General features: G+C 45.7%; 1 protein-coding gene across 1 annotated transcript in view; it reads left to right on the forward strand.

Moving 5' to 3' along the window:
• Nucleotides 1-11877: 11877 nt before the first annotated feature.
• Nucleotides 11878-27897, forward strand: part of LOC101601692 (SLAM family member 5) — a 42377-nt gene continuing 26357 nt past the window's right edge. Inside the window, exon 1 of the mRNA XM_045135436.1 lies at nucleotides 11878-12001. Coding sequence (XP_044991371.1) covers nucleotides 11956-12001 — 46 coding nt within the window. The 5' untranslated portion in view covers nucleotides 11878-11955. The remainder of the gene's footprint in view (nucleotides 12002-27897) is intronic.

The following is a 27897-nucleotide window of genomic DNA, read 5'->3' on the forward strand; positions in this document are numbered from 1 at the left end:
GGCCAGGGAGCTCTTTCTGAAAAGCATTATTTGGGAAGGTATGACTTCAAAATGTAGGCTGACTTGCCAAGGCCTCAAAGTGGATAGTCGCCACTCAGGACATCAGAACTGCCTCATATAAGGCTGCCTCTGTGGCACAGGCCTTTGAAGCGGACTTAAAGCCTAGAGGCAAATGCTTCAATTGCAGAGAAGAAGGACATTGGAAAGGGGAATGTCCTCAATATCAGGCCACTGAAGGCGCTCCCTCCACCAAAAACAATTTGCCCTAGATGTTGCAGGGGGTGTCACTGGATAAAAGACTGCCGCTCTACTCATGACAAAGATGGCAAACCCCTAGAGCTTTTAAACTTCAAGAAGGGCAACCCTCAGCCCCACCAATAAGAGGGAAAACCCATAATATACAATGGGTAACTAGCATCCTAAAGGGGGCCCACCCAAGGCTAACCTTAGAAGCCAGAGGAAAAATTTTCAAATGTCTAATTGATACTGGGGTAGATAAGACAATCCTAGAGCGATCTGAAGTTCCCCAACACTGGGAATTAATTCCTGGGCCCCAATTAATGGGGGTAGGTGGTCCTTCACAGGCATATGTTACCAAGGAAGCCTTTAAGTGGCAGGACCCAGATGGAACTACAGGTCTCATCCGACCCCTAGTGGCAGATGTAACAACTAACCTGCTAGTGAGGGACATCCTTGAGGTCCTACATGTAGTTATTGCCAGAAATATAGAGGGAGAATGCATTGAGATAGAAGACTACAAGAGATACCTTCACCAGTGTCACCCCCAATCCTAAAGGCCACTGTTAAGTATGAAACTCCCTGCCTAAAAAAGCTCTCTAATGAGCCACCTGGGTTGAACAGTGGCCTCTGCCAAGGGAGAAACTTGAAATCTTTTTTCAAAAACATTTTACTTATCTGTTTTATTTATTTATTTGAGACAGAGAGAGAGAGAGAGAGTGTGTGTGTGTGTGTGTGTGAGAGAGAGAGAGAGAGAGAGAGAGAGAGAGAGAGAATGGGGTGCACCAGGGCCTCCAACCACTACAAACAACTTCAGACGCATGTGCCACCTTGTGCATCTGGCTTACGTGGGACCTGGGGAATCAAACCTGGGTCCTTAGGCTTCACAGGCATATGCCTTAACTGATAAGCCATCTCTCCAGCCCCCAAATTTGAAATCTTAAATCAGATAGTAACAGAACAACTCCAACTTAATCATATCCGCCCCTCACAGAGCCCATAGAACACTCTGTGCTTGTAATTCAAAAGGGCTCAGGAAGATGGAGGGTTACTACAAGATCTTAAGGCCATCATTAAAGCTATGCTCATTTGGGGCACCCCTCAGAGGCAACTGCCCCATGTGTCAGCCATTCCAGCCAACATCCCCACCTTTCTATTGATATTAAAGATTTTTTCTTTTCTCTCCCCCTGCACTCCCGAGACCGACAAGGCTTTGAGTTCTCAGTCCCCTCTATCAATGATGCAGGACCTGCCAAACACACTGAGTGGATGGTTCTGCACCAAGGTATGGCTAATAGTCCCACCATATGCCAGAAAGCAGTTGCTATGGCACTAAGGCCACATTTAGATCAAGGCCTTAATATCAATCATTATATGGATGACATACTAGTATGGAAAGACTCCTCCACCTCACGAGCCAAGCTAAGGAACCAATTAATACTCACTGAGGTAGGCTTCAGAATTGCCCCAAATAAAGTCCATCTTATCTCACCCATAACTTTCCTGGGAACAGAACTCTCCTTCACCTCTGCCCAACCTCTTAAACCCACACTCTCCTTTCCCCAGAAGCTCATAATGGCCTCACTTCAGAGTTTTCTGGGGAACCTCAATTAGCTCCAGCCATGGCTTCCTATCCCCACCAGTGATTTACAACCCTTATTTGGTGACAAAGATCCATCCTCCCCCTCCCCTGCCCCACCTCCTAAGCCCAGAGGCAAAACAGGAATTCACCAAGATTAATAACATATTTTCTGATATGGCACTTGCCTGGTACTCACCAGACAAGCCAGTTCAGCTTGTGATATTTAACTCCTGCCCAGTTGTCATGGGAGCACTATACCAACCCCAAGGAGTCCTGGAAAGCCCCCACACGTCCATTGGCGGTGCCCCATGTATATTAACAGAGATTGATGCCCTCGCGGCCATGATCAAAACCAGGCAAGACCAGGGCAAACCTTGGGCAAAGAACCTGACACTATCATAACCCTCTCTCCCCCAGTGATATACAATGGCTATTCAGGAACCACTCCCGATTTGCAATCCGCCTAATAGACTTCCCCAGTCAAATTGACAACCACTGCCCTAATGAAAAATGGGCTCCTGCAATACCCCTTCTAAAAGGGCTTCTGCCAGCCTCTTTTCCAAAAAACCAATCCCCAGAGGCCCCTCCCATTTTTACAGATGGGAGAGGGGAGAGGGGAGCAGCTATAGTTCTTTACCACCCAGGGGATCAACCTCCCACCATCATGTGTAAGGAACTTCCTGACAGATCCCACAATATAAGGAACTGTATGCATCTATCTGGCACTCCTGGAGGAAGAAGCCCCTTCATCTCTTTTCAGAGAGCATCCGTGCTGTTTAACTTACTCCCCTGGCTTGCTTCTCACATATCTGACTACATGAAAACCCTCTTTCACCCCTGCAGATAAAAGTCTCCAATCTCATTTCCAAAAGAAGCCCCCCCCCCCCATTTGTGCAACACATAAGGTCTCACAGCCCCTTACCTGGCCCCCTCACCAAGAGAAATGCATTAGCAGACCAGACGGCCTCCTATGGAGACCCAACAGACATCTTCCTGGCCACTCTTGAGGAAGCAAAAAAATTTCGTGCTAACACTCATGTCAACCTTAAGGGATTATAATCATGCTTCCCTCTGACTCCCAAAAATCAACTCCCACGCATACTGAAACCATGCCAGTCCTTGCCTCACTAATAACAACACCTGCCCTTCAGATGATGGGCACTAACCCCAGAAGCCTCAAGGCCAATGTCCTTTGGCAGACTGACGTCACTCATATTCCCCAATTCAGTCATCAGAAATGTGTCTTTGTGACAGTGGATACTTACTCCCATCATATATGGGTCACAGCACAAACAGGAGAGAACTCAAAGAAAGTTATACATCATAGGCTCGCTACCTTTGCCATCATAGGTGTCCCCCATCAAATAAACACTGATATGGCCCAGCTTTTGTCAGTTCCTCATTCAAAGCCTTTTGCATGCAGTGGTAGATTACCCATGATACGGGAATCCCACATAACCCACAAGGCCAAGGTATAGTAGAAAGAACACACCAAGCCTTAAAAACCCAACTTAAAAAACAACAGCCCAATACCTATCCCCACAACCTTTAGTCAGCCATGGACCTGACTACTTTAAACATTTCTAATATGTATGACAACTCCCAATACCCCCATCACCCTCCACTGGCATACACCAGAGACTGCCCCTCCCGTTCTGCTGCGGTGGTGAGATCCCTCAGGTGGGATATGGAAGGATGAGATGCCTCCTCACCACGGGAAGGGGATTTGCTCTGACTTCCCACAGGACCAGCCCAGGCCCATTTGGGTTCCAGCTCGAAATGTCTGATTCCATCCACTGACCAAAGTGATGGCCTGCCTGACGTTGACAGATCAGAGATGGAAGAAAAGGAGGAAGCACCACCCCCGCCAGCACCACCTGAAATAGGGGCCCCCCGGAGGGATGTCCATGACCTCGTGGGCACAGCCAAAGCCATATGCCCGCCGCAGGCCTACCGCTCTGCCATTTTGTTGGTGGCTTTAACAATCTTACATTCCAATGCAAATGTCTCTCTCACTGCCTCTTTTGTCACCCCCTCCAGCCCCAGTGGAAGATGGCACTTTGCAGCCCGAGAGACCTACCAAGGGGTCAATAAAATCACTGGCACAGGATACTGCCTCACTAAAGGCTGCCAAGACACTGTCACCTTCCGTGTCTATCCTAAGACTATGGTTTGTGTGGACAGCATAGCCCGCTTCGCCTGTCGCCAAACTAACCGAGTGTCTTAAAGACCAGGACTATTGGGCTGGAGAGATGGCTTAGCGGTTAAGCGCTTGCCTGTGAAGCCTAAGGACCCCGGTTCGAGGCTCGGTTCCCCAGGTCCCACGTTAGCCAGATGCACAAGGGGGCGCACGCGTCTGGAGTTCGTTTGCAGAGGCTGGAAGCCCTGGCGCGCCCATTCTCTCTCTCTCCCTCTATCTGTGTGTCTGTTGCTCTCAAATGAATAAATAAAAAAATTAAAAAAAAAAAAGACCAGGACTATTACGGAGGATGCCGATACGATTACTGTGTCATTGACAGCTTTAGGCATCCTGACGCTGTCTTCAAAGCCTCCTGGAATACTAGAGAATGTGCACTCTCCATACAAGACCCCTGGAATGGACGCTGGGGGATGGGGTGATGGGAAACTCTATACTAGTATCTACCACTCATCTCCCCCTGGGACTCTTTGTATTTCCAGACAGTACACCCCTGCTTCCCGCCCGGTGCAAGCTAACTGTCATACTCTCTCACAGGAACAAGTCACAGAAAAAATACCAGCCCCTGTAACATGGACACAATATGTCCGCTATGTGGCCAAGCCTCTCCCCTTCACTACCCGTCCTTGTGCTTCTAACGGCTTCTTTCGTGCATCTCCTCCCATCCCTGCTAACCGCAGTTCCTATTAAAGCCACCCTTAATACCCTACATCGATAACAAGCTATTCCCAACCCTGCCTTACTGATTGATATTCCCCTCTTTTTTGTGTGTGGTTTTTTGAAGTGGGATCTCACTCTAGCCCAGGCTAACCTGGAATTCACTATGGAGTCTCAGGGTGGCCTTGAACTCACAGTGATTCTCCTACCTCTGCCTCCCAAGTGCTGGGATTAAATGCATGCACCACCACGCCGGGCTGATATTCTCTCTTTAATTCTGGCCATGGTGTGCCTCTGCCTGTCCAGCTCTAGGCCGACCAGAGCTGAATGCCTCCTCGACATTTCCATAACAAGGACCACTTGTGTCAAGACACCCACTCTCCTTTGGTGTGAAGGGCTAACCACCCCATGCATAATTGTTTCCTCTCCCTCCTCTTCCCGAGTCTAGATGATTCCACGGGTGTATCTCTGCGAGGAAGAGGAAGCGGCCTATCAGCTCCGTCCACACCAACCAAGCGAGATGTTCATCCCTCTGCTGGTGGCCTCGGCCTGCGCTGTCCCTGGGGGCCTCCGGTGCTGCAGGAGCTGCTCTTGTCCAAACCAACCACCTCGCAGGGGGCTTCCAAAGTAAGCTTGACCGGGCCATAATATCCACTATCACTGCCTCATATGTCTCCAGAGACCACTGAACTCTCTCACTGGTGTGGTACTTCAGAACCGTAGGGCCTCAGACCTCATTAGTGCTGAGCATGGGGGGACATGTAAGGTCTTGGGAGAAGAATGCTGTTTTTTGTTAATGAATCAAACGTTGTTGAACAAAATGCTGAAACTCAAAAAACTCCACAAGGAGCTGCTTGACTGCCACAAGCCTGAGAACCACACCACCTGGTTCTTTAACCCTTTAGTCACTTGGCTTCTCCCCCTCCTATTGCTTGTAGCCCCTGCCTCATCAAATTTCTCAGACAACAGATAACTGATATTGCTGAGGTTGCTGCTAATCAGGTCCTCGTGCACCATCGGGCTCTATCTGAACCTGTGGTAGGTATAAAGATCTCTCTCAAGATGATGACAGCTCCCCATTGTGAAAACAAGGGGGGCTGACACAGGCGGGGCCCTGGGTTAAAGCAAGCTTAAGTTCTCTGACAGGACTAAGGGCCCCAGGCTCTGGAGAGGTCACAACCACCAAAACAGCTGGACACATCTCAGCAACCAGACCAGCAGGGGAGCTCCTCACCCCCATTCTCAGGGGTCTCAGTGAGCCTGAACCCCCTGACAAAATCTTGGGCCACGAGATTGGCAGCCTCCAATCTCTCCATAGAATTGAACTCTTTCGTGGGTGTTGTGCTTTCAAACCATAGAGCCTTAGGCAAGCCTAAACTATCAGACACAATGAGGGCCCCCAGGGTATGGAGAGATCTCAGCAGCCTGAGCCGGGGAACAAAATCTCAGGTCCCAGACCAGCAGGGATGCTCCTCCTCCATTCCCAGGGGTCTCAGTGAGGCTGGACCCCCGGACAAATCTCAGGCCCTGAGATTGGCAGGAAGTAGGGCCACTGCCTCCCCCAGCCTGGGGTGCCTGGAAGTCCTGATAAGACTTAGGCTTCTCTCATCGTCCTGTGACCTTTGGCCAGTTGCCTAGGAAACTCCTTATATGGTATCAGCCAGCAGCCTTCACTCAGCCCCATGCCCTGTGACTCATACCCTATACCTCTTCCGCCACTACATAGATCACCTGACTCTCTCCCTAGGTGCTGGACTGAATGTCCCTATCTGCCAACTAGGCAGCTGCGAGCAACATTTGAACCCACCAATCCCCTTAGGACCCTCTTCAGCTGTCTCTCTCAACTGCTTATAAAAACTCAGTCCCCTGACAAATAAATGAGTTTTTCTCTAAAGCTGTCTCCCAGGTGCTTCTTCCCATCACACTCAAGGCTGCTCAAGACCCAATTCCACCATGGCTGGATGCCTCTGGGGAGCCGGGGCGCAAGGGCCACCCAAGGAACCAGGAACCCACATATAGCTAGTGGAGCTACTATGGAAATCAGCATGGAAGTTTTAAAGAAGCTACAAATAGAATTCTATATGACTCAGCTATACCACTCCTGGGCATACACCCTAAGGACTCTACTACAGAGATATTGCTCATCAATATTTATTGCTGGTCTGTTCATAATAGCTAGGAAGTGGAATCAGCCTACATGTCCATCAAGTGATGAATGGATAATGAGGATATAGTGCATATATATAACAATGAAGTATTATTCAGCTATATCTAAAGAAAATGAAGGGCTGGAGAAATGGCTTAGTGATTAAAGCATTTGCCTACAAAGCCAAAGGACCCAGGTTCAATTCTCTAAAACTCACATAAGCTAGATGCACAAGGGACACATACACCTGGAGTTCATTTGCCGTGGCTGGATGCCCTGGCAGGCCAATTCTCTCTCTTTCTTTCTGCATGCCCCTCTCTCTCTAATAAATAAACGTAAAATATAAAAAGTAAAATAAACTTATCCAATTTACAGGAAAATGAATGAATCTAGACAAGATTATGTTTAGGTAACCCATAATTAGAAAGAACAAACAATACATGTTCTCTCTCCTATGAAGATCTTAGCTTCGAATGTTTCGATATTGTAACGGCTTGAATGTAAAGTATCCCTCATAGCCTCGTGTGTTTATGATTAAGCCTCATACTTGACCCCTTGGCCCTTAGGTAATGGAGGCTTGCTGGAGGAGATGTGTCACTGGAGCAGACCTTGGAATTTTATGATCAGCCTCCACCAACCCACCACCACTTGTCAGCTAGACAGCTTACTCTTTTGTTGTTTGTTTGTTTGGTTTTTTTTTTTTTTTTTTCAAGGTGAAGTCTCACTCTAGGCCAGGCTGACCTGGAATTCACTACATAGTCTCAGGGTGGCCTTGAACTCATGGCAATCCTCCTACCTCTGCCTCCTGAGTGCTGGGATTAAAGGCATGCACCACCACACCCGGCAAAATTTCATTTTTATTTATTTGAGAGAAAGAGGCAGAGAAAGAGAATGGGGATGTTAGGGCTGCCAGCCACTGCAAATGAACTCCAGATGCATGGAACACCTTCTGCATCTGTCTTACATGGGTACTGGAGAATCGAACCTGGGTGCTTAGGCTTTAAGATAAGCACCTTAGTTGCTAAGCCATCTCTCTAGCCCAACAACTCACTCTTGCTACTTCCTCCTAGCTGATATGACAAAATGTGATGTCCTGGTTGTCTGCTCGTCCATATTTTCCCTGCCATGATGAAAAATGTCCTCAAACTGTAAGCCAAAATAAACTCTTTTCCTCCATAAATTGCTTCTGGTCGGGTTGTTTTGTCCCAACAACCAGGAGGCAATAGATATGTATATAAGAGTGAGAATCAGTAGAGGCCAGAAATCTAGAAATGGGCCATGGGAGGGGGAGGGAGGGCTTAAGGGAAGGGGACAGCAGAACACATGTGATATGAAAATAGAGTGGTGGAATATTATGAGTGGAAAGGTTTAAATAGGGGCAGGAGGAGAAAGAAAAGGAGGAAAATTCCTGAACATTCCTACAAAGAAGTAAGAAAAAAAAAGAAACAAGATACAAAATCATGTTTTATTTTTATTTTTTGTTTGGTTTGGTCTGATTTGGTTTTCAAGATGGAGTCTCACTCTAGCCCAAGATGCTGACCTGGAATTCACCACGTAGTCTCAGGCTGGCCTCAAACTCACAGAGAGTCTCCTACCTCAGCCTCCTGAATGCTGGGATTAAAAGCGTGCACCACCACGGCCGGTGCTAAAATCGTGTTTTTAGCTCTTAGCAACTTCATATTCTTCTTTGTCCCTTCTATATGCATGATAGTGTGTTTGGTACATGTACCAATTGCATTTTTTAAGATGTATTTCCTCAAATTAAGAAAGTAATACAGCATTCTCATGGTATAAAATACAGTTAATTTGGAAATTTCCATTTTTATTTGGTCCTTATTTGGTCCCAAATAGCTGGCCATATATTTATACCTACATAAAAGCATTCAACCATATGATATTGAACAAATATATATGACAGATGATGATGTTTGTTGAATGAATGCTGTCAAAGACTCAGTTTATCTAGAAATTACCCAGCTAAGCATGAAGATTCTCCTCAGTGGGAAAAGTTTCACAAAACCTTCCTCCACATAGTGTCCCTACATGAATTAGTCAGCTCTTTGTCCCTGTAGCAAATATCTGAAAGATGCTTCACCCAGAAACCAGGGGTTTCTATAAGAAAATTCCAATGCCAGTGATGGCCCTGAGGCCTGCAAAGTAATATAGGCTATTGCCAAAGTCCTTGATTGCCAACCAAAAATAGATGGTAAGTCCCTATTGCTAAAGACACAACATGCTTCAGTTGCAGGAAACTGAGAAATGAAGCTGGAACTGAGCCAAAAGCCTTCTTCCTGCTGCCTGGCTCTTACATTGCTATGCAGGCTACTGCAGGAGAAAGGTCATCAGTAGTCTGAGCCAGCAGTGGGCCCTGTGAACTACACAACCAGCCAGGCAAGATGTGCCCACAAGTGCAATGGGGGTAACCAATTGCTCTCTGACTGGATTGGAGGCCTACTCCATGGTAGGGACTCATGTGTGGTACTGAAACCTTGTCATAGTCCTATGGCATGATACTGCCTGGATTCAGCGATCTCAGGGCAATGCGCTGAGACAGTACAGCTATAATACAAACGTTTTGGTGGTCAAAAAAAACTTAGCATGTTGCCAGCCAGGTAGTACTATGGACTGTATACACTGAACTATTTAAACTTGACATTTTAGTCAACTGATCCTCACCATATCTACTTTTTCCTTAAAGACAAAGAAATACATGTCAAAAACCAAAAATTCTATGGCTGGGAAGGTCATAGCCCCGGGTGGAGGATGCTACTGATATTGTTTGGGTATGTTGTGCCCATCAAGAGCCCTCTAAGCATTTATATAGTAGTGCTTCTCTCACCCTTTGTTAGAGAAGTTTCATCTTCTTTTAACTTATGGAATTTGTCTTTATAATTTTATTACACGTACAATAATGTATTTTGATCATAATCCCCTCCCACTCCTTTCTTTTGTCCCTTCTCTCCCTTCCACTGAACATGATGTTATTTGTTTCCTTGACCTCTCTTCTCTCTCTGAATCACATGAATGAACTCAATCAAATTCTTGAGGACTGAAGAGGTGGCTCAGCAGTTAAGGCACTTGCCTAGAGAGCCTAATGACCTGAGTTCAATTCCCCAGTACCCATGTAATGCCAGATGCAGAAAGTGGCACATGCACCTGGAGTCCATTTACGGTGGCTGGAGGTCCTGGCACACCCATTCTGTCTGTGTCTGTCTCTCCTCTATCTCTCTCTAATTGCAAATAAATATTTTTTTCTTAATCTTGAGCTAAAAAGTTACACACACACATTGTAAGTCCACTTTTATTCTTTTTAAAAATATATTTCATTTATTTGATAAAGAGAAAGAGGCAGAGAGAGGGAGGGAATGGGCACACCAGGATCTCCTGCCACTGCAAACAAACTCCAGATGCATGTGTCCCCTTGTGCATCTGGCTTATGTGGGTGCTGGGGAATTGAACCGGGATCCTTTGGCTTTCCAAGCAAGCTCCTTAACCACTAAGCCATCTCTCCAGCCCCAGTCCACTTTTATTCTAACCATGATGAATACCTGAATACCCTCTACTGGCAAATATATTGTCCTGCGTTACATCTAGTTCAGTTCCCCCCAAGCATGGCTCCTGGGACTTCCTGTCTTTCATCCCCACAACTTTTAGTTTTCATCATGTAGCAAGTGCTACAGTCTATCTCTTTCCTATATCCCAACACATGTGCCTCATAACACAAACTCCATAGACAGGTCTCAGCTGAGCTCCTGACAGGAAGCCCTCTCTCAGAGTCATACAAAACATATCACATTTTATTGGAATTTCCTATGTAGTTGTTAATCTGAAAAAAGAAGGATCAACTCAACAAGACAGCAATCAATTACTTTATTACTGTAGATATTGCCAACACCCTGATTACTGCCTGGCACATAGTAAGCCACTAATAATGATTGACATGTAAAGACCAACGTTTCCTAAATCAGCTCATACTTCCTTTGTGTTCGTGTATTCAGGGTGTGTGTGTGTGTGTGTGTGTGTGTGTGTGTGTGTGTGTGTGTGTGATTCAACCTCAGGTGTCATTTCTTAAGAATACCATCCTGACATGGGGAAACTATTTCCCTGGGGTGACCAAATACAGTCTTGACCCCAGATAGGGCACAGACAACAGACCAACATGTGATTACATCTAAACCTAGTTTAGGAATGGGGAGATGGCTCAGCATGTTATGGCACCTGCTTGCAAAGCCTAATGACCCAGGTTCGATTCCCCAGTACCCATGTAAAGCCAGATGTACAAAGTAAAGCATGCATCTGGAGTTCATTTGCAGGGGCAGGAGGCCTGCCCATTCCCTCTCTCTCTCTCTCTCTCTCTCTCTCTCTCTCTCTCTCTCTCTCTCTCTCCCTCTCCCTCTCCCTCTCTCTCTCTGCTTGTAAATAAATAATTTTTTTAACTAGTTTAGTGAACCAATGAGTTTATTAGGGTTCCTTACAGAGCAAAGCAAGAGGCTATTTAAAGGAGCATGGGTGTCTCAAAGGCAGCTGCATCACTACAAAGCCTGCCCAGCAGGGGTGAAGACTTCTGGAAGCTGAGTATCTGGAGCACAGTGCACAGCCTGCAGGCAGCTAGGTTGTCGGGTGTCTAAGCACAGTACACGACTTGCAGACAGCTCAACCGAAGAGTTGTTTTTCCTTTAGATAGCCCTAGGGAGGGGTCTTGCAACCTTTACCCAGACTTGCCAGCTTCCTGAGTCTCTTGAGCTTCCTCCCTCCCCCAGGTGGAAATGTTTCAGTTGTGCGGAATCTAGTAGACAACCCATCCCCTGGGCCCTGAATTTACCCTATTGGGTTAGAATGGCTTGCCATTGAGCCCCAGGAATCTGTCTGTTTGCAACTGCCCTCCCCAGCACCGGAATGACAGGTTGTCATCATGCCCAGCTTTTTATTTATTTATTTATTTATTTTTTACATGAGTTCTAGGGATTTGACTCGGGTCCTCACGCTTGCAAGGCAAGCACTTTAGTCACTGTACTGCCTGCCCAGCCCCACACACTTCCTTTCTTGTACGTGGCTATAAAAAGAAGCAGAAGCAGTCAAGTGGAGCTAACTCTGCTGGAAGAGTGTGGTTCTGCAGAAGACTAGACCGGACCCGAGATGGCTCAGCACCTCCTGTGGATCCTGTTCCTCTGCCTGCAAACCTGTGAGTTCTGTCCTTATGGAATTACACTCCTCGTTTTATCCCCTTCCCCCACCCCCAAAATTAGAAATCTCTCCTTAAAAAGACATTGACATGTTCTTTGACCAGTTTTAACAGAACATCCTGGGTCTTTGTAGATATTGCACTAGACAGGGATCCAGCTGGTGGGGGAAGGACTTCAGATCCAAGCCTATGTGTTCCTCATGTGAGAGCTAGTGTTTCTGAATTTGGTCTGTGCTATCTCAGAGGTCTTCTCAGAAGGGTCAGGACTTGCTAGGCTCAGCCATAAAGCCCAGCCAAAAGGATAGATCGTCCAAAACCTTCAATTAATTAAAAAACAATTTGACTTGTTTTTATTTTGACTGATTTTTGCTAGTCTTGTGGCCAAGTTTTCTCCTTTGTAAACATTAAGGTACTTAACTTTGTGTGTTTATAATAAGAATATTATTAAGCACCCTCCATTCCCCTTCCCTTGGAAACCCCTTTTGTAATTTGTTGTCTTTAATTTTTAATCAATTATGGACTTTAATGTAGGAACAAATCGGGTGCTGGTCCCTCATGTTTTCCTCCTACATCTCCTCTTCCCTGTCCCCATTCCATGGGGGACCGTCCTCAGTAGGGTTATGAGTATGTGTGAACAGTTTGATTGTTGGCATTGGAATGTATCATATTGTTTTGTATTTCATTGCTCTATCAGATTAGAATAATCTTCTAGAATAAACTCCTTGTTCCCATTCTAAAAAAAAACTCATATCTATGAATTCATTTTGTTTTCAAAGTTATTACTCTAGGTTTCATGTTCCAAAAACTCTAAAACAAATTGGGAACATATGATTATTCATTTATAAATATTTGTATTTGTTTATTTAATTGAAAGTGGGAGAGAGGGAATGGGCATGCCAGGTCCTCCTGCCACTGCAAATAAACTCCAGATGCATGCACCATGTTGTGCATCTGGCTTTACGTTGGTACTGGGGTTTTGAACCTGGGCCAGCAGGCTTTGTAGTCAAGCGCCTTTAACCACTGAGCCATCTCCCCAGCCCCTTGCTGTCCAGTTTTTACAAGTAAAGCTCAAAACAGATGGAGAACCTGAATTGAAAGCCCTGGGTTTTGTTTGTTTGTTTGTTTGTTTTGGTTTGGTTTTGTGGGGGTCGTGAATGGCTAAACTACAAAGGACAAAATAAATATTGGTTATTTGGGCAAAGAACACCAAGTAACATTAACAGATTGTCATCAAACATATTGCTGTCTTAAACCTGAGTCACTACTTTATGCACTAGTATATCTTTTTTAAAAAAAATTTTTGTTCTTTTTATTTATTTATTTGAAAGCAACAGAGAGAGAGAGAAAGAGGCAGAGACAGAGAGAATGGGCACGCCAGGGCCTCCAGCCACTGCAAATGAACTCCAGATGCATGTGCATCTGGCTTATGTGGGTCCTGGGGAATGGAGCCTCGAACTGGGGTCCTTAGGCTTCACAGGCAAGCGCTTAATCACAAAGCCGTCTCTCCAGCCCCTACTTCTAGTATCATCTTAACAGTTCTAAATATGCACTAGTGAACTCTTGAACCCCCGAAAGTTAGCAAGTGAAGGCTTTCCAAGATGGCAAATGCAATGCACTGTGATCTCTCCGTGTGCTTGACCAGTGGCCCTTACACTTAAGCTTCATGCAGACTGAAGCCTGTGCCTGTAACCCCAGCATGAGACCAGACAATGCGAGTAGACGGGATAAGAATTACATTGGGATGTCCGCAATCTCCAGCGAAGGGTAACATTTGATACCGCTGGAACGCATTCTATAACTTTTATGCCTCTGTGTCATCCATTCTAATACAACTGAAATAGGTGAGATGCAGGCTATAGCGATGGCTCAGTGGTTAAAGGCTCTTGCTTGCAAAGCCTGCTGGCCTAGTTTTGCTTCCACCATACCCACATAAGACCAGATACACAAAGTAGCTCCTGCCTCTAGAATTCACTTATAGCAGCAAGAGGCCCTGGTGTGCCCCTATTTTCTCTTCTTTCATAAATAAAATAAAAGTATTTTTAAAAATACAATAAGTGAGGTGGATATTATTAATTGCGTGAAAATATACCCCACGCGCCTCCGGCTGCTATTGCTGGTAGAGCTGCCCCCCTCTATTCAGCGCTGGACACGGGAGTCAGCCCTGCTTTCATGTCCCCCCCTCGGCCCGCGCCCATCCTCACTCTCACCAAATGCAGAATCTGGAAACAGCGGAAAAACTAGAAAGAAATGAAGGTGGAAATTTTGCCCTGAAATCACTGACATGAGAGGAGTTGGAGACTGAACTCCTGACTTGTTCATGTTGGAAAAGTTTTCTCAGAGTCTGAGACTCACAGTCCTGTGCTCTGCTCGTGATGTGGGAGCATCGTGACTCTGGCTGCCCTCCGCTCACCCTGCGGGAGAGACGGTGGGAGGGCGCCACCGCGTCTCCACCCTTTTGACGTTCATCTTTTCTCCTTCTACTTATGACATGACGTTCTTCAACTTCGCCCTTTGTTCCTTTCTTCTACCTCACCAGTTATAGCAAACAACGAACCGTGTGCGGGGAAATCATTACACACCTGATACAACTCTATAGGCAATCTACAGTTATTATTCCATTTAAATCTCACAATGCCAAATGATTATTAATACGCTCACAAATGAAAGTGTTGATACACAGACAGACAGTGGTCATTTAGCCAAAGAGTCAAGGAAGTAAAATTTTAACTCCAGTGTCCTTGGACTTAACCACTCAGTGATGCCGCCTCTGCCCACCGTGAGGCTGACGTGGACTAAAACATTGGCCCTGCTGTGGATGCGTTATGATAGTTGGAAATTTGCTAGAGATGAATGATGATTGGTTAATTCCTTAAAAGATAGGATTATTCACATAGAAGCTGTATTCCCACTGTTGAGGTGAGTGAGGCTGGTGGGAAGAACTTTGCCCATAGTAGAAATTTAGGCAGGCCAGCAAGGCAGGATGTCCAAGGAAATAGCCCTCCCTCAGACACCATTCAAGGACTTTCTGGAGTATGATTTGGATTGCCTTGAATCAGCTTCTTCAAAACAAAAGTCCAAGGTCAACATGGTTTTTGTTTTATTTTATTTTGCTCTGGAATTTTTTTCCTTGTGGGGGGATATTATTTTTTAAAGTTTTTTTTTTATTTTTATTTATTTATTTATTAGGGACACAGAGAGAGAGTGAGTGAGAATGGGCACACCAGGGCCTCTAGCCACTGAAAACTAACTTCAGATGCATGTGCCACCATGTGCATCTGGCTTACGTGGGACCTGGAGAATCAAACCTGGGTCCTTAGGCTTTGCAGATATGTGCTTAACTGCTAAGCCAGGGGGATATTATTTTGTTTTGAGACAGGGTCTCTCTCCTTAGCCCAGGCTGGCTTGGCACTCACCATGTAGCTCAGGATAGCCTCCAATTACGATGCTCCTGCCTTAGCCTCTCGAGTTCTGGGATCACAGCTCAACGTGGTCTTGATGGCCTACTGAGTGCGGAGTACATCAGCAGAAATTTAATAATCAACGACGTGAGAGACCCACCTGGATATCTGTCCAGGGATAACTGGGCCCTGTCACCGTCCTTGAAGGTCAGAAGCAGGATGCGTGACTATGAAAGGTGCTGAGAAAAGCCAACCTGCCAATGGTCTGAAACCAAGATGAAGAAAAAACCTCAATCTTAGAAAGATATTCGAGGAGATATCACAGTAGACACTGAGAAAGGGCTCCAAAGAAGTAGTCTACTTACAGAAATGGAAATAGTCTATGTATCAGAAAATTAGACCCCAGGGCTGGAAAGATGGCTTAAAGGTTAAGGCACTTGCCTGCAAAGCCTAAGGACTCATGTTCGACTCTCCAGGTCCCACATAAGCCAGACTCGCAAGATGATGCAAGCACGCAAGGTTGCATAAGATGGTGCATGCGTCTGGAATTCGACTGCAGTGGCTGGAGGCCCTCACATGCCCATTCTCTCTCTCTCTCTCTCTCTCTCTCTCTCTCTCTCTCTTGCTCTCACCCTCTCACATAAAAAGAAGGCCAGTCTGTTGGCCTTGCCTCAACAAAAGAAAGAAAGAAAATTAGACACCAGTGTATCAGCTCAAAAACTTAGTTTCCAAGTAAAAGCTAGAAGTTGTGTTCCCATGACAACACAAGATTCTGGTGGTGGGGGACAGAGGCCCATTTGTCACCTGGTCCTTCGGAAGCAGCCCTGGAGACCAGTACAGTAACCATCAAGGCAGCTGGAGCGCCTGTACATCAGGAGCCTGCTGGTTAGTGCCAGGACATTTAGGCTACTCAGGTATTCCTGAATCAAATCTTTCTTGTCTTAGACCTCAGAGAGGGGGGAATCTAAAGTTTGGGGCTAGCTGGACTCATCAGGGTGAAACCAGGAGAGAGACAGAAAAATAGTCAGGTGGGAGGGATGTTGGTGAAACCATCAAGACATCTGCATCCCTTTGTTCTGGTCAGCGTATTATATAGCACATTATTAGTTACGTGATATTAAAGGGCACAGTGATGAAGCAATGGATAACTATGACCTCACCTCCATTTGTTGCATGTTCATATGTAATTGGTTTTGTTTTTTGAAGACATTGATTTAAATTAACCCAACTCTTAATAAAGATGACATAAACTAAAAATCCATGGGAAGCCTGGTGTAGTGGTGCACACCTTTTTTAAAAAAAGATTTCATTTTTATTAGAGACAGAGAAAGGGGAGGGAAAGAGAGAGAGAGAGGATGGGCTCGCCGGGGCCTCTAGCCACTGCAAATGAATTCCAGATGCGTGTGCCACCACGTGCTTATGTGGGACCTGAAGAATTGAACCTGGGTCCTTAGGCTTTGCAGGCATGCGCCTTAACCGCTAAGCCATCTCTCCAGCCCTAGTGTACACCTTTAATCCCAGCACTCGAGAGGCAGAAGTAGGAGGATTGCAGTGAGTTTGAGGCCACCCTGAGGGTAATTCCAGGTCAGCCTGGACTAGAATGAGACTCTACCTCAAAAAAGAAAAAAATAGATGGGAAAATAGTCAGGAATTGTAGGTTCCTATTTCTTGCAACCCTGTGACTAATGGCTTTCCATCCTTAGAGAGAATGACACAGAATTTCTGCAGCCCAACCCTTTGCTTCCGCTTCACCCTCAACATCTGCTGACTGAGTTTGACAGATTCCAACTGACCCTTGATTAGGTGTCACATATTCAAGCGATCCCTGGTCACTGAAACATGGAGGGAGCTCCTACTCCCAAAGGAGAAAGTATGGCTATTGCAAAAAAAAAAAAAAAAAAAAAAAAAAGGAGGAAAAAGGGACACGGAATGCTTACTTAAGGGATCTCAGCAGAGCAGGGGGCGGCAGAGTCTGCTAAGCACCAATGTGCCCGTCCCCACTTCCTCTCACGTGGACCGGACTTCCTCTCACTTCTCCCCGCCATCCCAGCCCTTGTTTTCTTCAGAGTTTTTAGAGGTGTGATTTTAGTCTCTGCAACAATGCAGATTAGTTTTATATAACAGACACACACACACACACACACACACATATTAAAGTATTAATTCATTTAGCTCTCATGACCCTTCTGTGAGGTCAAAGTTACTGCCATCTTCGTTTTAAAGCTGAGGAATCTGAGGCACCAGGTAGGTACTAACTTCTCCCAGGGCTGAAGGCCAGTATCTGACCAAGACAGGATTCACATCCAGTATCATCAAGTCATGGTGCCTCACGCAGGGGCAGGCCGGCTTTCCATGAGATTTAACATCTTCTCCTTGGTACAAACACTTGAGAGGACTCCAGTGAGACCTGGGCCTCACAGCCCCTCAGAGTGGCAGGAGAGCTTTGCTTACTTTCATTAGTTTCACTAGTTTCATTACTTTCATATTTTGCTAGGGCTGTGAGACTTAGCAGGAAAGTGACATTCCTGGATATTTGGCTGATCAGCATATAGACACTTGAGTACAATGTGTTTCTTGAGCCCTAGTTTAAAACATTTTCACTAATTATCAATGCAAAATAATAATAGTAATATCACTCTCCCCTCAAAATGAATAAGAGAGCACATTCTGGAACCAAATAGGAGTGACCATAGTGTGGGAGACGGATTTAGGATGCCCTAAACACCATGTTCCAATGTGGTAATAGTTGCATGAAGTTTTTTTGTGTTTTGTTTTTAGTTTTGTTTATTTTTACTTATTTACTTGAGAGCGACAGACAGCGAGAAGGAGAAAGAGAATGGGTACATCAGGGCTTCCAGCTACTGCAAATGAACTCCAGATGCATGCGCCACCTTGTGCATCTGGCTTACATGGGTCCTGGGGAATCGAGCCTCAAACCCAGGTTCTTAGGCTTCACAGGCAAGCACTTAACCACTAAGCCATCTCTCTAGCCCCTGCATGAAGTCTTTATAATAATAGAACAAAGAAAAATAAAACAAGGCACTTTTCTAATTATTTATTTATTTATTTGAGAGCGACAGACACAGAGAGAAAGACAGATAGAGGGAGAGAGAGAGAATGGGCGCGCCAGGGCTTCTAGCCTCTGCAAACGAACTCCAGACGCGTGCGCCCCCTTGTGCATCTGGCTAACATGGGACTTGGGGAACCGAGCCTCGAACCGGGGTCCTTAGGCTTCACAGGCAAGCGCTTAACCGCTAAGCCATCTCTCCAGCCCACAAGACACTTTTCAAATACGTTGGTAAAATCATATAGTGACAGGTTACAGCAAAGTGGGAAATATCTATTATAGTCCTCAAGTGATATCTTTTAACATCCCTTAGCCTTTGTGTTGGTGGGAGTTAGCAGTCTGTTTGTACATTCCAAGAGGATTTACCTAGTAGTCAAAAGAATGTTAGGTCGCACACTAAACAACTTTTTTGGGGTTAAGATAGTCCAAGATAAACTCTAATTCCTAATCTTTAGCATTCCAAATTTCTGCAGTCATTGGAGGTTTTTTAAAACTTTTATTTATTTATTTAGTTAGTTAGTTAGTTAGTTAGTTAATAGAGAGAGAGAGAGGGAAGGAGAGAATGGGCACGCCAGGACCTCTAGCCACTGCAAACAAACTCCAGATGCAAGTGTCATCGTGTGCATCTGGCTTACATGGGTCCTGGGGAGTTGAACCTGGGTCCATAGGCTTCATAGGCAAGTGCCTTAACCGCTAACCCATCTCTCCAGTCCAGTCATTGGAGTTTTAATCAGTAAATCTTACAGAATTTTTTAATGTAGTGCATTTTTGTTTTCTGAAAACTTCAGTCCACACAATTACTCTAGGCAGGTCTACATTCTGTAAGTCCATACAAAATTTTATTTTCCAAAAAAGCAAACACTGGAGTAGAAGAAAGTTACAGTTTTCTCACTACTCCTCTTTTTTTATTTAAAAAAAAATAGTTTATCTATTTGAGAGAGAAAAAGAGGCAGGATGGGCATTCTAGGGATTTTTGCCACTGTGAACTTCGGATGCAAGCAGCACTTTGTGCATGTGGTCTTATGTGGGTACTAGAGAATTGAACCTGGACCAACCCAGGCCTGCAGGTTTTGCAATTGGGCACCTTTAAAAGCAAACAGGTTTTCACGCCTTGATTGTATCAATAGTAAAATAAAAACATTCATTGTTTATTCATTTTTTTTTTCTCCCCCAAGAAACACTTATAACCACCCACTAGTCATTGGGAAAGGAGTACCAAAGGGAAGGAAACCTCTTCATTCTTAGTAATTACATTTTGGAAGGGTTGCCTCGGGGCAGGGTGGGACGCAGTGAACTGACATGAGTGGAAGATTCCAGTAGTGACTGACTGGCAGGCAGGTAGGCAAAGCAACGGCTCGCGGTGGGTAGGGACTTCTGCTTCTGCCCCGGTGCGCTCGAGAAAGCTCTTGGATGGGTTGACATTGTTACAGGATTTGTAGCATCAGAGCCTTGGCCCTGGCGGCCCATAATGAGCCGGGCTCGGCCACCCATCCTGAGTAAACCAATTAAACAAGCAAGCAATAATTAAAAAAAAAAAGAAAAAAAGAAAAAAAGAAAAGGGGCTGGAGAGATGGCTTAGCGGTTAAGCGCTCGCCTGTGAAGCCTAAGGACCCCGGTTCGAGGCTCAGTTCCCCAGCTCCCACGTTAGCCAGATGCACAAGGGGGCGCACGCGTCTGGAGTTCGTTTGCAGAGGCTGGAAGCCCTGGCGCGCCCATTCTCTCTCTCCCTCTATCTGTCTTTCTCTCTGTGTCTGTCGCTCTCAAATAAATAAATAAATAAATAAATATTTTTTAAAAAAAGAAAAAATGAGATTTATTCTGTGTGGCCACACTGAGAAGAGGAACAATGAGGTCCAGTGACTGCTCTCCCCGAAAGCCTAGGAGCCCTACTTGAGAGGTGGAGGGCAGAGAGGTGTGTTCGGTTAAACAGTCCTGCCAAGGTGTGACCCCATCCCCTGCCTTTGTCTCAGCTCGTCTCTCTGGAAGGTGGTGTGACAAAAGGTCAGAACTGCACGAAATCTCTGTCAAGCAAACAAGCTCCCCCTCTGGTTGGCACCAGGACCCCCTTTTCCTTTTTCCAGCATGAGATTCCTGAGGAAATTCTGACTCCTTAGGGTACACTGTCTCATTAGTCTGACAGCCAAAGGGCGGGCATACGTGTGTCTTTGGACCAGCTCCCCTCGGGCCAGAGCAGTCAGGGACCGCTGGAAAGTGCTAGAGAGAAAGGAGAACAAGCAGAGCAGAAGCTCCGAAGCAACGTGTCCCTGGCCTGCAGGGCTGGAGTCAAGAAGGAAACCAGTGGGAGATGGAGAAAGAGGGCCCTGATGTGTCAGGACCTCACAGGTGCTGGTGAAGTAAAGAAAGAGAGACTGGGGAGCTCCCCAAACCCCAGGGGCACCGTATCTGTTAACAGAGTCAAAACCTACAAGTTTTTAGAACCGCCCCATGATTATCAAGAATTGGCATTTCCAAAATTAGATGCACCCAACACTTTTTGCAAAATAGTTTTCCTCTGCCTAGTCCAAAGCTCCCTAGTCCACCAAGTTCCCTAGCCCAGATGATATCCTGATTCTTGATTGTTTATTCTTTTCAAATATCTTCTCATAGTCCCTGTTGCCTTCTTCCAATATGACTCTTGGCAGCTACTTAATCATGAAAGGTGTGTCTGTGAAGGCCACCCGTGCACGCGGATAGATCACTGAAGGAAACAGACATTACCACCTAAGACACAGATGTGTTGAGTAAGGAAGTGTGACCAAAGAGGGGACAGCTGCCTCCCATGGACAGTGGGCCCCCGGCGCTCTCTGCCCAAGCTGGCGTCATCCTTTGATCTAGATTCCAGTTTCTTCTTCATCACAGCTACCTAAGGTTGACAAGAGTTAAAATTCACAGGGCTGGAGAGATGGCTTAGCAGTTAGGGGCTTGCCTGTGAAGCCTAAGGACCCCAGTTCAAGGCTCCATTCCCCTGGACCCACGTAAGCCAGATGCACAAGGGGGCGCATGCATCTGGAGTTCGTTTGCAGTGGCCAGAGGCCCTGAGGTGCACATTCTCTCTGTCTGTTGCTCTCAAATAAATAAATAACAAAAAAAAAAAATTAAAAGAAATAGAATTCACCATCTGTTAGAGTTTGGAAATTGTTTTTTTTTTTATTTCTTTTTTATTTATTTGAGAGTGACAGACACAGAGACAAAGACAGATAGAGGGAGAGAGAGAGAGAGAGAATGGGCGCGCCAGGGCTTCCAGCCTCTGCAAACGAACTCCAGACGCGTGCGCCCCCTTGTGCATCTGGCTAACGTGGGACCTGGGGAACCGAGCCTCGAACCAGGGTCCTTAGGCTTCACAGGCAAGCGCTTAACCACTAAGCCATCTCTCCAGCCCATGGAAATAGTTTTTGCTCAAAGGGGCTAATGAGTGAAAGGCTTGGTGGTTATTTGATGGACTTTGGGGAAGTGATTACACAATAAGGGTTCTAAGCTCATTAGTGGATTTATCCACAGACATTCAAAATTTTTATTTATTTGTTTGTTTAACACAGAGAAAGAGAAAGGGAGAGAGACAGACAGACAGACAGTGAGAATGGGCACATCAGGGCCTCCAGCCACTACAAATGAAGTCCAGATGCTTGCACCACCTTGTGCATTTGGCTTATGTGGGTCCTGGGGAATTGAACCAAGGTTCTTTGGCTTTGCAGGTGAGCACTGTAACTGCTAAGCCATCCCTCCAGTCTCACATTCACAATTTGATGGCACTAGGCTGGGGAGCTGGCTCAGTGGTCTGTGCAAGTATGAGGACCTTAGTTCTATACCCAGCACCTATGTAAGGAGCCAGTCATGGCCATGAATACCCGTAACCCAACACTAAGGAGGGTGGACGCAGGAGGATTGCTGGGGCTGTCTGTTCAGCCAGTCTAACTGAAGAATGAGGAGCTCCAGGTTCAGTGAGAAAAATCTCAGGAAAACAAGGCAGAATGATAGAGGAGGACGCCCTGCAGGGCGCACACACGCCCGTCACATACACATACTACATATAAACACTTTAAAAAATCTGATGGTGAGGTACAAGGATTGCTTAGTGGTTAAGGTATTTGCCTGCAAAGCCAAAGGGGACACTGGTTTGATTCCCCAGGACCCACGTTAGCCAGATGCACTAGAGGGCACACACATCTGGAGTTTATTTGCAGTGGCTGGAGGCCCTGGTGTGCCCATTCTCTCTCTCTCTCCCCCTCTTTCTCTGTCAAATAAATAAATAAATAAAAATAAAATAAAATAAAAATCAGATGGCTAGGGCTGGAGAGATTGCTTAGTGGTTAAGGCGTGTGCCCACAAAGTCAAAGGACCTCAGTTCAATTCCCTGGGACCCTTATAAGCCAAATGTACAAGGTGGCGCATGCATCTGGAGTTTGTTTGCAGTGGCTGGAGACCCTGATGAGCCCATTTCTCTCTCTCTCTCTCATACACACACACTCAAAAATTTTAAAAAATGAAAATGCCAGATGTGCCGCTGCTCACCTGTATTCCCAGGGCTGGGGAGTTGGAAACAGGATCCCTGGGCTTCCTGGGAGACCCAGAGAATAAGGTGGGGAGTGATTGGGGCAGACATGGACATTGACCTCTGACCAGCACACATGAGGCTAAGCCTTACCCTTCCTGAATGACCCTCCTTTTCTTTTTTCTTTTTTTTAAACTTTATTTATTTATTTAAGAGAGAGAGAGAAAAAGTAAGAGGGAAAGAGAGAATGGGCACACCAGGGCCTCCAGCCACTGCAAACAAACTTCAGATGCATGCTCCCCCTTGTGCATCTGGCTTACGTGGGTTCTGGGGAATAGAACCGAGGTCCTTTGTCTTTGCAAGCAAACACCTTAACCGCTAAGCCATCTCTCCAGCCCCTCGATCCTCCTTTTCTTTACTTGCTGTCTGTGGATGATTTCTAGACTTACAGGAATCTCCGTTTGACCATAAGTAACAAAGACAATAAAATAAGAATGGCTTAAAGAAGAATGATATGTATTCCTAGCTCATGTGAGAAGTCCAGAGCTAGTGGCTCACAGTGGGTAGCTCACCAGGTCACCAGGGACCAGACTACTTCCATCTTTTTGCACCACCATCCTCAGAACTTGGCTTTCTCCTTAGGATCCTTCAAAATCTCTCTGAGGTCCGCTGCCATGCAAAGAAAACTAATAGGAGTAAGAAAAAAATTAAGAGAGCAATTTCTCCTCTCCTTAAAGGACTGAAGGCAAATATGATACTTTAATTTTGTTGGCCTAAATGTAGTGACATCATGACACTTAGCTAGCAGAAATCAGGGCAATGTGGTCTATTCAGGTGTCTATCTGCCCTTCTGAAAATCAGGGGCTCTGTCACTAAAACGAGGGAGAAAGAAGCTAGCAGACTCTGTCACAGCCCCTCCACTCCCGACCTCCATCCCGCAACAATACCATCAATACTTCAAGAGTGTATTTTCTCCTAACTTTCTGCTGTGGTCAGTTCCACGCTGCTGGGATGAACATCCAAACCAGGCACAGGTTAGGGGAGGAAGGGGTTCATTTCAAGCTCACAGATGGAGGGGGGAGGTTCCATTGGTGGCAGGAGAAGCTGCTTCATACATCCAAGCAGAGAGAAACCATCACGAGGCCACAAACACCAAAAGCAACGAGCACAAACTCACTGCAAGCAGCCAGGAGTGAGGGGCCCAGACAGAGCTCAGCCCTCTGTGCATACCTGGTGGCTGGAGTTCAGATCTGCCTCCAATACTCACCTTAGGGCTGAACCCCAGGATGTGTCCCTCGTGACAGCTCCCCCAGCCAGGCAGCTGAAAACAAGCTGTAATGAAACACCTGAGTCTATGGGGGACACGCATTCACACTACCACACCTTCCGTCCTTCCAGTTTCACAGGTGGTCCAGTATCGTCTTAAAGGCAGCAATTCTGACGCTCATCTGTCTCCTTTAACTTCTTTGCAACATATCAGTTTTCTATGAGCTTTTCCATTGACACAAAGCACAAACTCAAGACAGATTTTTGACTGAATTCTATTCGACGCCTCCCTATTTGTTGCTTTTCTTTTCACTATCTGTCAAGCCCAGCCCTTCCTTTCCATTCCCATTATCACCCCCTGGCTCAGCCCATAGGGCTACAATAATGCCCTAAAAGTCTTCTCTAGCTGAGCTTGTATTTTATTTTATTTTATTTTATTTTATTTTATTATTTTGAGGCTAGCCCAACAGACTGGCCTTTTTTATGCAAGAGAGCAAGAGAGAGAGAAAGGGAGAGATAATTGATGCACAAGGGCCTCCAGCCAGACTGAATGCCACCTTGTGTGCACGTGTGACCTGTGTGCTTGTTTCACCTTGTGCATCTGGCTTACGTGGGACTTGGAAAGTTGAACATGGATCCTCAGGCTTCGCAGGCAAGCGCCTTAACCTCTAAGTCATCTCTCCAGCTCTGAGCTTGTCTTTTCTTATTGTTTCATGCATCATTTCTATATTACAATGACTCTAAAACATTGTCGACCTTTATCCTTCAAAACTGTAATAGATCCTCTCTGCCTAGAGGATAAATCTCAAATTCAAGACTGATCCATATCCAAACTTAATTTCTATTTTCAGCTCTCTTGCTCTCTTTCTCTCCCCCCACCGCTGTTATGAAAATCTATACTAAGCCAACAGACATCAAAAGCTCTGCTCACAAGCTTTAAATCAGAACACAAGGCCCCGGGGCTCCATTCTCTTCTGTCTAGTAAAACCCTACTTGCAGACTGGGGAGATGGCTCAGCAAGCACGTCCGCTGCACAGGCACAAGGTCCTGGGTCTGATCCCCAGGACCCATGTAAAAAGCCAGGCATGGGCTGGAGAGATGGCTTAGCGGTTAAGCGCTTGCCTGTGAAGCCTAAGGACCCCGGTTCAAGGCTCGGTTCCCCAGGTCCCACGTTAGCCAGATGCACAAGGGGGCGCACGCATCTGGAGTTCGTTTGCAGTGGCTGGAAGCCCTGGCGCACCCATTCTCTCTCTCTCCCTCTACCTGTCTTTCTCTCTGTGTCTGTCGCTCTCAAATAAATAAATTAAAAATTAAAAAAAAAAAAAAAAGCCAGGCATGGCTACACATGTCTGTAACCCCAGTTATTGAGGAGGACAGAGACAGGAGGATCACTGGGACTCTCTGGTCAGCCAGTCTATCCACACAATAGCAAGCTCTAGCCTCAGTAAGAGACTATGTCTCAAGGAAATAAAGCAGAAGAGCAATAGAGGTCATCCAGTGTCCTCCTCTGGCATTCATGTGCATGGGCATGGGGCCCATGCATCTGCACACACACACACACACACACACACATACACCATACATACATGCACAACACTAGTACACATATCACAAAAATTCCACTTGCCCTTCAAGATCCTCCTCAGAATTCTATTCTTTCCAAGAAGTTTTCCTTAACCACCATTTCTCAAAATGAGCTCTCTCTCTCTTTCTCTCTCTTTTGTCATTGAATTTAGATTGAAATTACCATCTGTACCATTCATATCTGATACTTCACATTGCAAAGGAGAGTTTTTATCTGTTCACATGTGATTTATTTCCCTAACCAGATATTAGATTCCTCCAAAAAACGGGACCTGTCTTTATAATAGCCCAGAATAGTACAGTTCACAGTAATCCTCAAGACTGTGTCCATGTGTGTGTGCATGCGTGCGTGCATGTGTGTGTGTTTCTGGGAATCAAACCCAAGGCCTTGTGTGATAAGTTTTAAAACCTTAGCCTCCTCTAAAGACATTTTTGTGCCATAAAGTTCAAAGTGATAATACATTTCAGTCTCTAAAGCACCGTGAAGAATAAATATTGAAGTTGATTGGTGGATTCTTTCTTTTCAAACCTGAAATGTTTTAAGAGTAGAATTAAGTCTAACGAGAGAACTTAAAACCATCCACCTTGGGGTAGAGAGATAGCTTAGTGGTTAAGGCACTTGTCTGCAAAGCCAAAGGATCCATGTTCAATTCCCCAGGATCCCACATAAAACAGATGCACAAGGTGGCACATGGGTCTGGAGTTTATTTGCAGTGGCTAGAGGCCCTGGTGTGCCAATTCTCTCTCTCTCTCCAAAAAAATAAACTAAAATATAAATTTTTTAAAAATCCAGGGCTGGAGAGATGGCTTAGTGGTTAAGTGCTTGCCTTTGGAACCTAAGGACCATAGTTCGAGGCTTGATTCTCCAGGACCCACATTAGCCAGATGCACAAGGGGGTGCCATGTCTGGAGTTCGTTTGCAGTGGCTGGAAGCCCTGGCGTGCTCATTCTCTCTCTCTCTCTCTCTCTCCATCTCTCTCCCTGTCTGTCGCTCTCAAATAATTAAACAAAAATAAACAAAAAATAATAATAATAAAATCCACCTTGGCTTTCCTTAAATTAGCAAACAAATGGCTTTAAAATGGCTCCACTGAGGCCATCCATCATAGGGGTGGCCTATGGAAGCCTTAAATGGGATGCACCCATTGGTTATGATTAACTCTCAAAATAACTAACACTTGTTACCTTGCTCGTCAACAGTGCATGTCTGCTCATATTATAACATTCGCTGCTCACTAAGTAAATAGGACTGTTGTAGAAATTCTATACCTTCAGGGATGATTCCTATAGTTCATAAATAGGGCCAATACTGTAGCTCTTCTAGACTCAGAAAGGCTTTGTGACTACTAAGTTTATGATGCCAGGATGGCGCTTACATCTTCGGGCTCCCTGTATTTCCAGCCCGTGCTCTGGGTGCGCAGCTGCCCCTCTCGAAGCACAGTTGGGAGTGTTTCAAAGTAGCAGAACAAAGCCAGACGCGCAAAGTGGCACATGAGTCTGGAGTAAAAAATTTTTTAAATATCATAACATTTACTTCATGCCTGTTCAAACTCTGCCTTTTCTCAGCAAGCCCAGGGTGCTTGTCAACAATACCAGCAGGATTTCCCCTCAGCTTCATCTCCTCACCATCCGCATTGCCCGATGGTTCCTTGATAACCCAGTATCACTTCCTGAATGACTTGCTCTTGACGGTGGTGAGATAGTCTTTTAAAAACTGGCACCACAAACCTACCACTTGTGTCTGTACAGCTGTCCTGATTCTTAGACACCCTCAGCCTTAGCAAACTGCATGTACATTTCAGGGGTTTCAGGAGAGACATGAGAAGTTATATTCCCACTCATCTGCTCAGACCTACCCCAAATCCAAAGGGTAGAGTGACAGACAGTAGGCCCTGATTTCAAAAAGGCTTTGAGAGACACAGCGGATCTGGGACAGGGGTTGACTATAAAATATCAGGGTCTAGTTGAAAATGAAAATGTGGGACCCCCCGTTTAAAAGGCATTGAGCATTTTGAAGCGGCATGGCATCGATAAACCAAGTTCCAGGTCTGATCTGGGACACTGAGGAATCGAGGCTGGGACATGCCAAGTG

This window comes from Jaculus jaculus, chromosome 1 (genome assembly GCF_020740685.1).
Source record: "Jaculus jaculus isolate mJacJac1 chromosome 1, mJacJac1.mat.Y.cur, whole genome shotgun sequence".
Lineage (NCBI taxonomy): Eukaryota > Metazoa > Chordata > Mammalia > Rodentia > Dipodidae > Jaculus > Jaculus jaculus.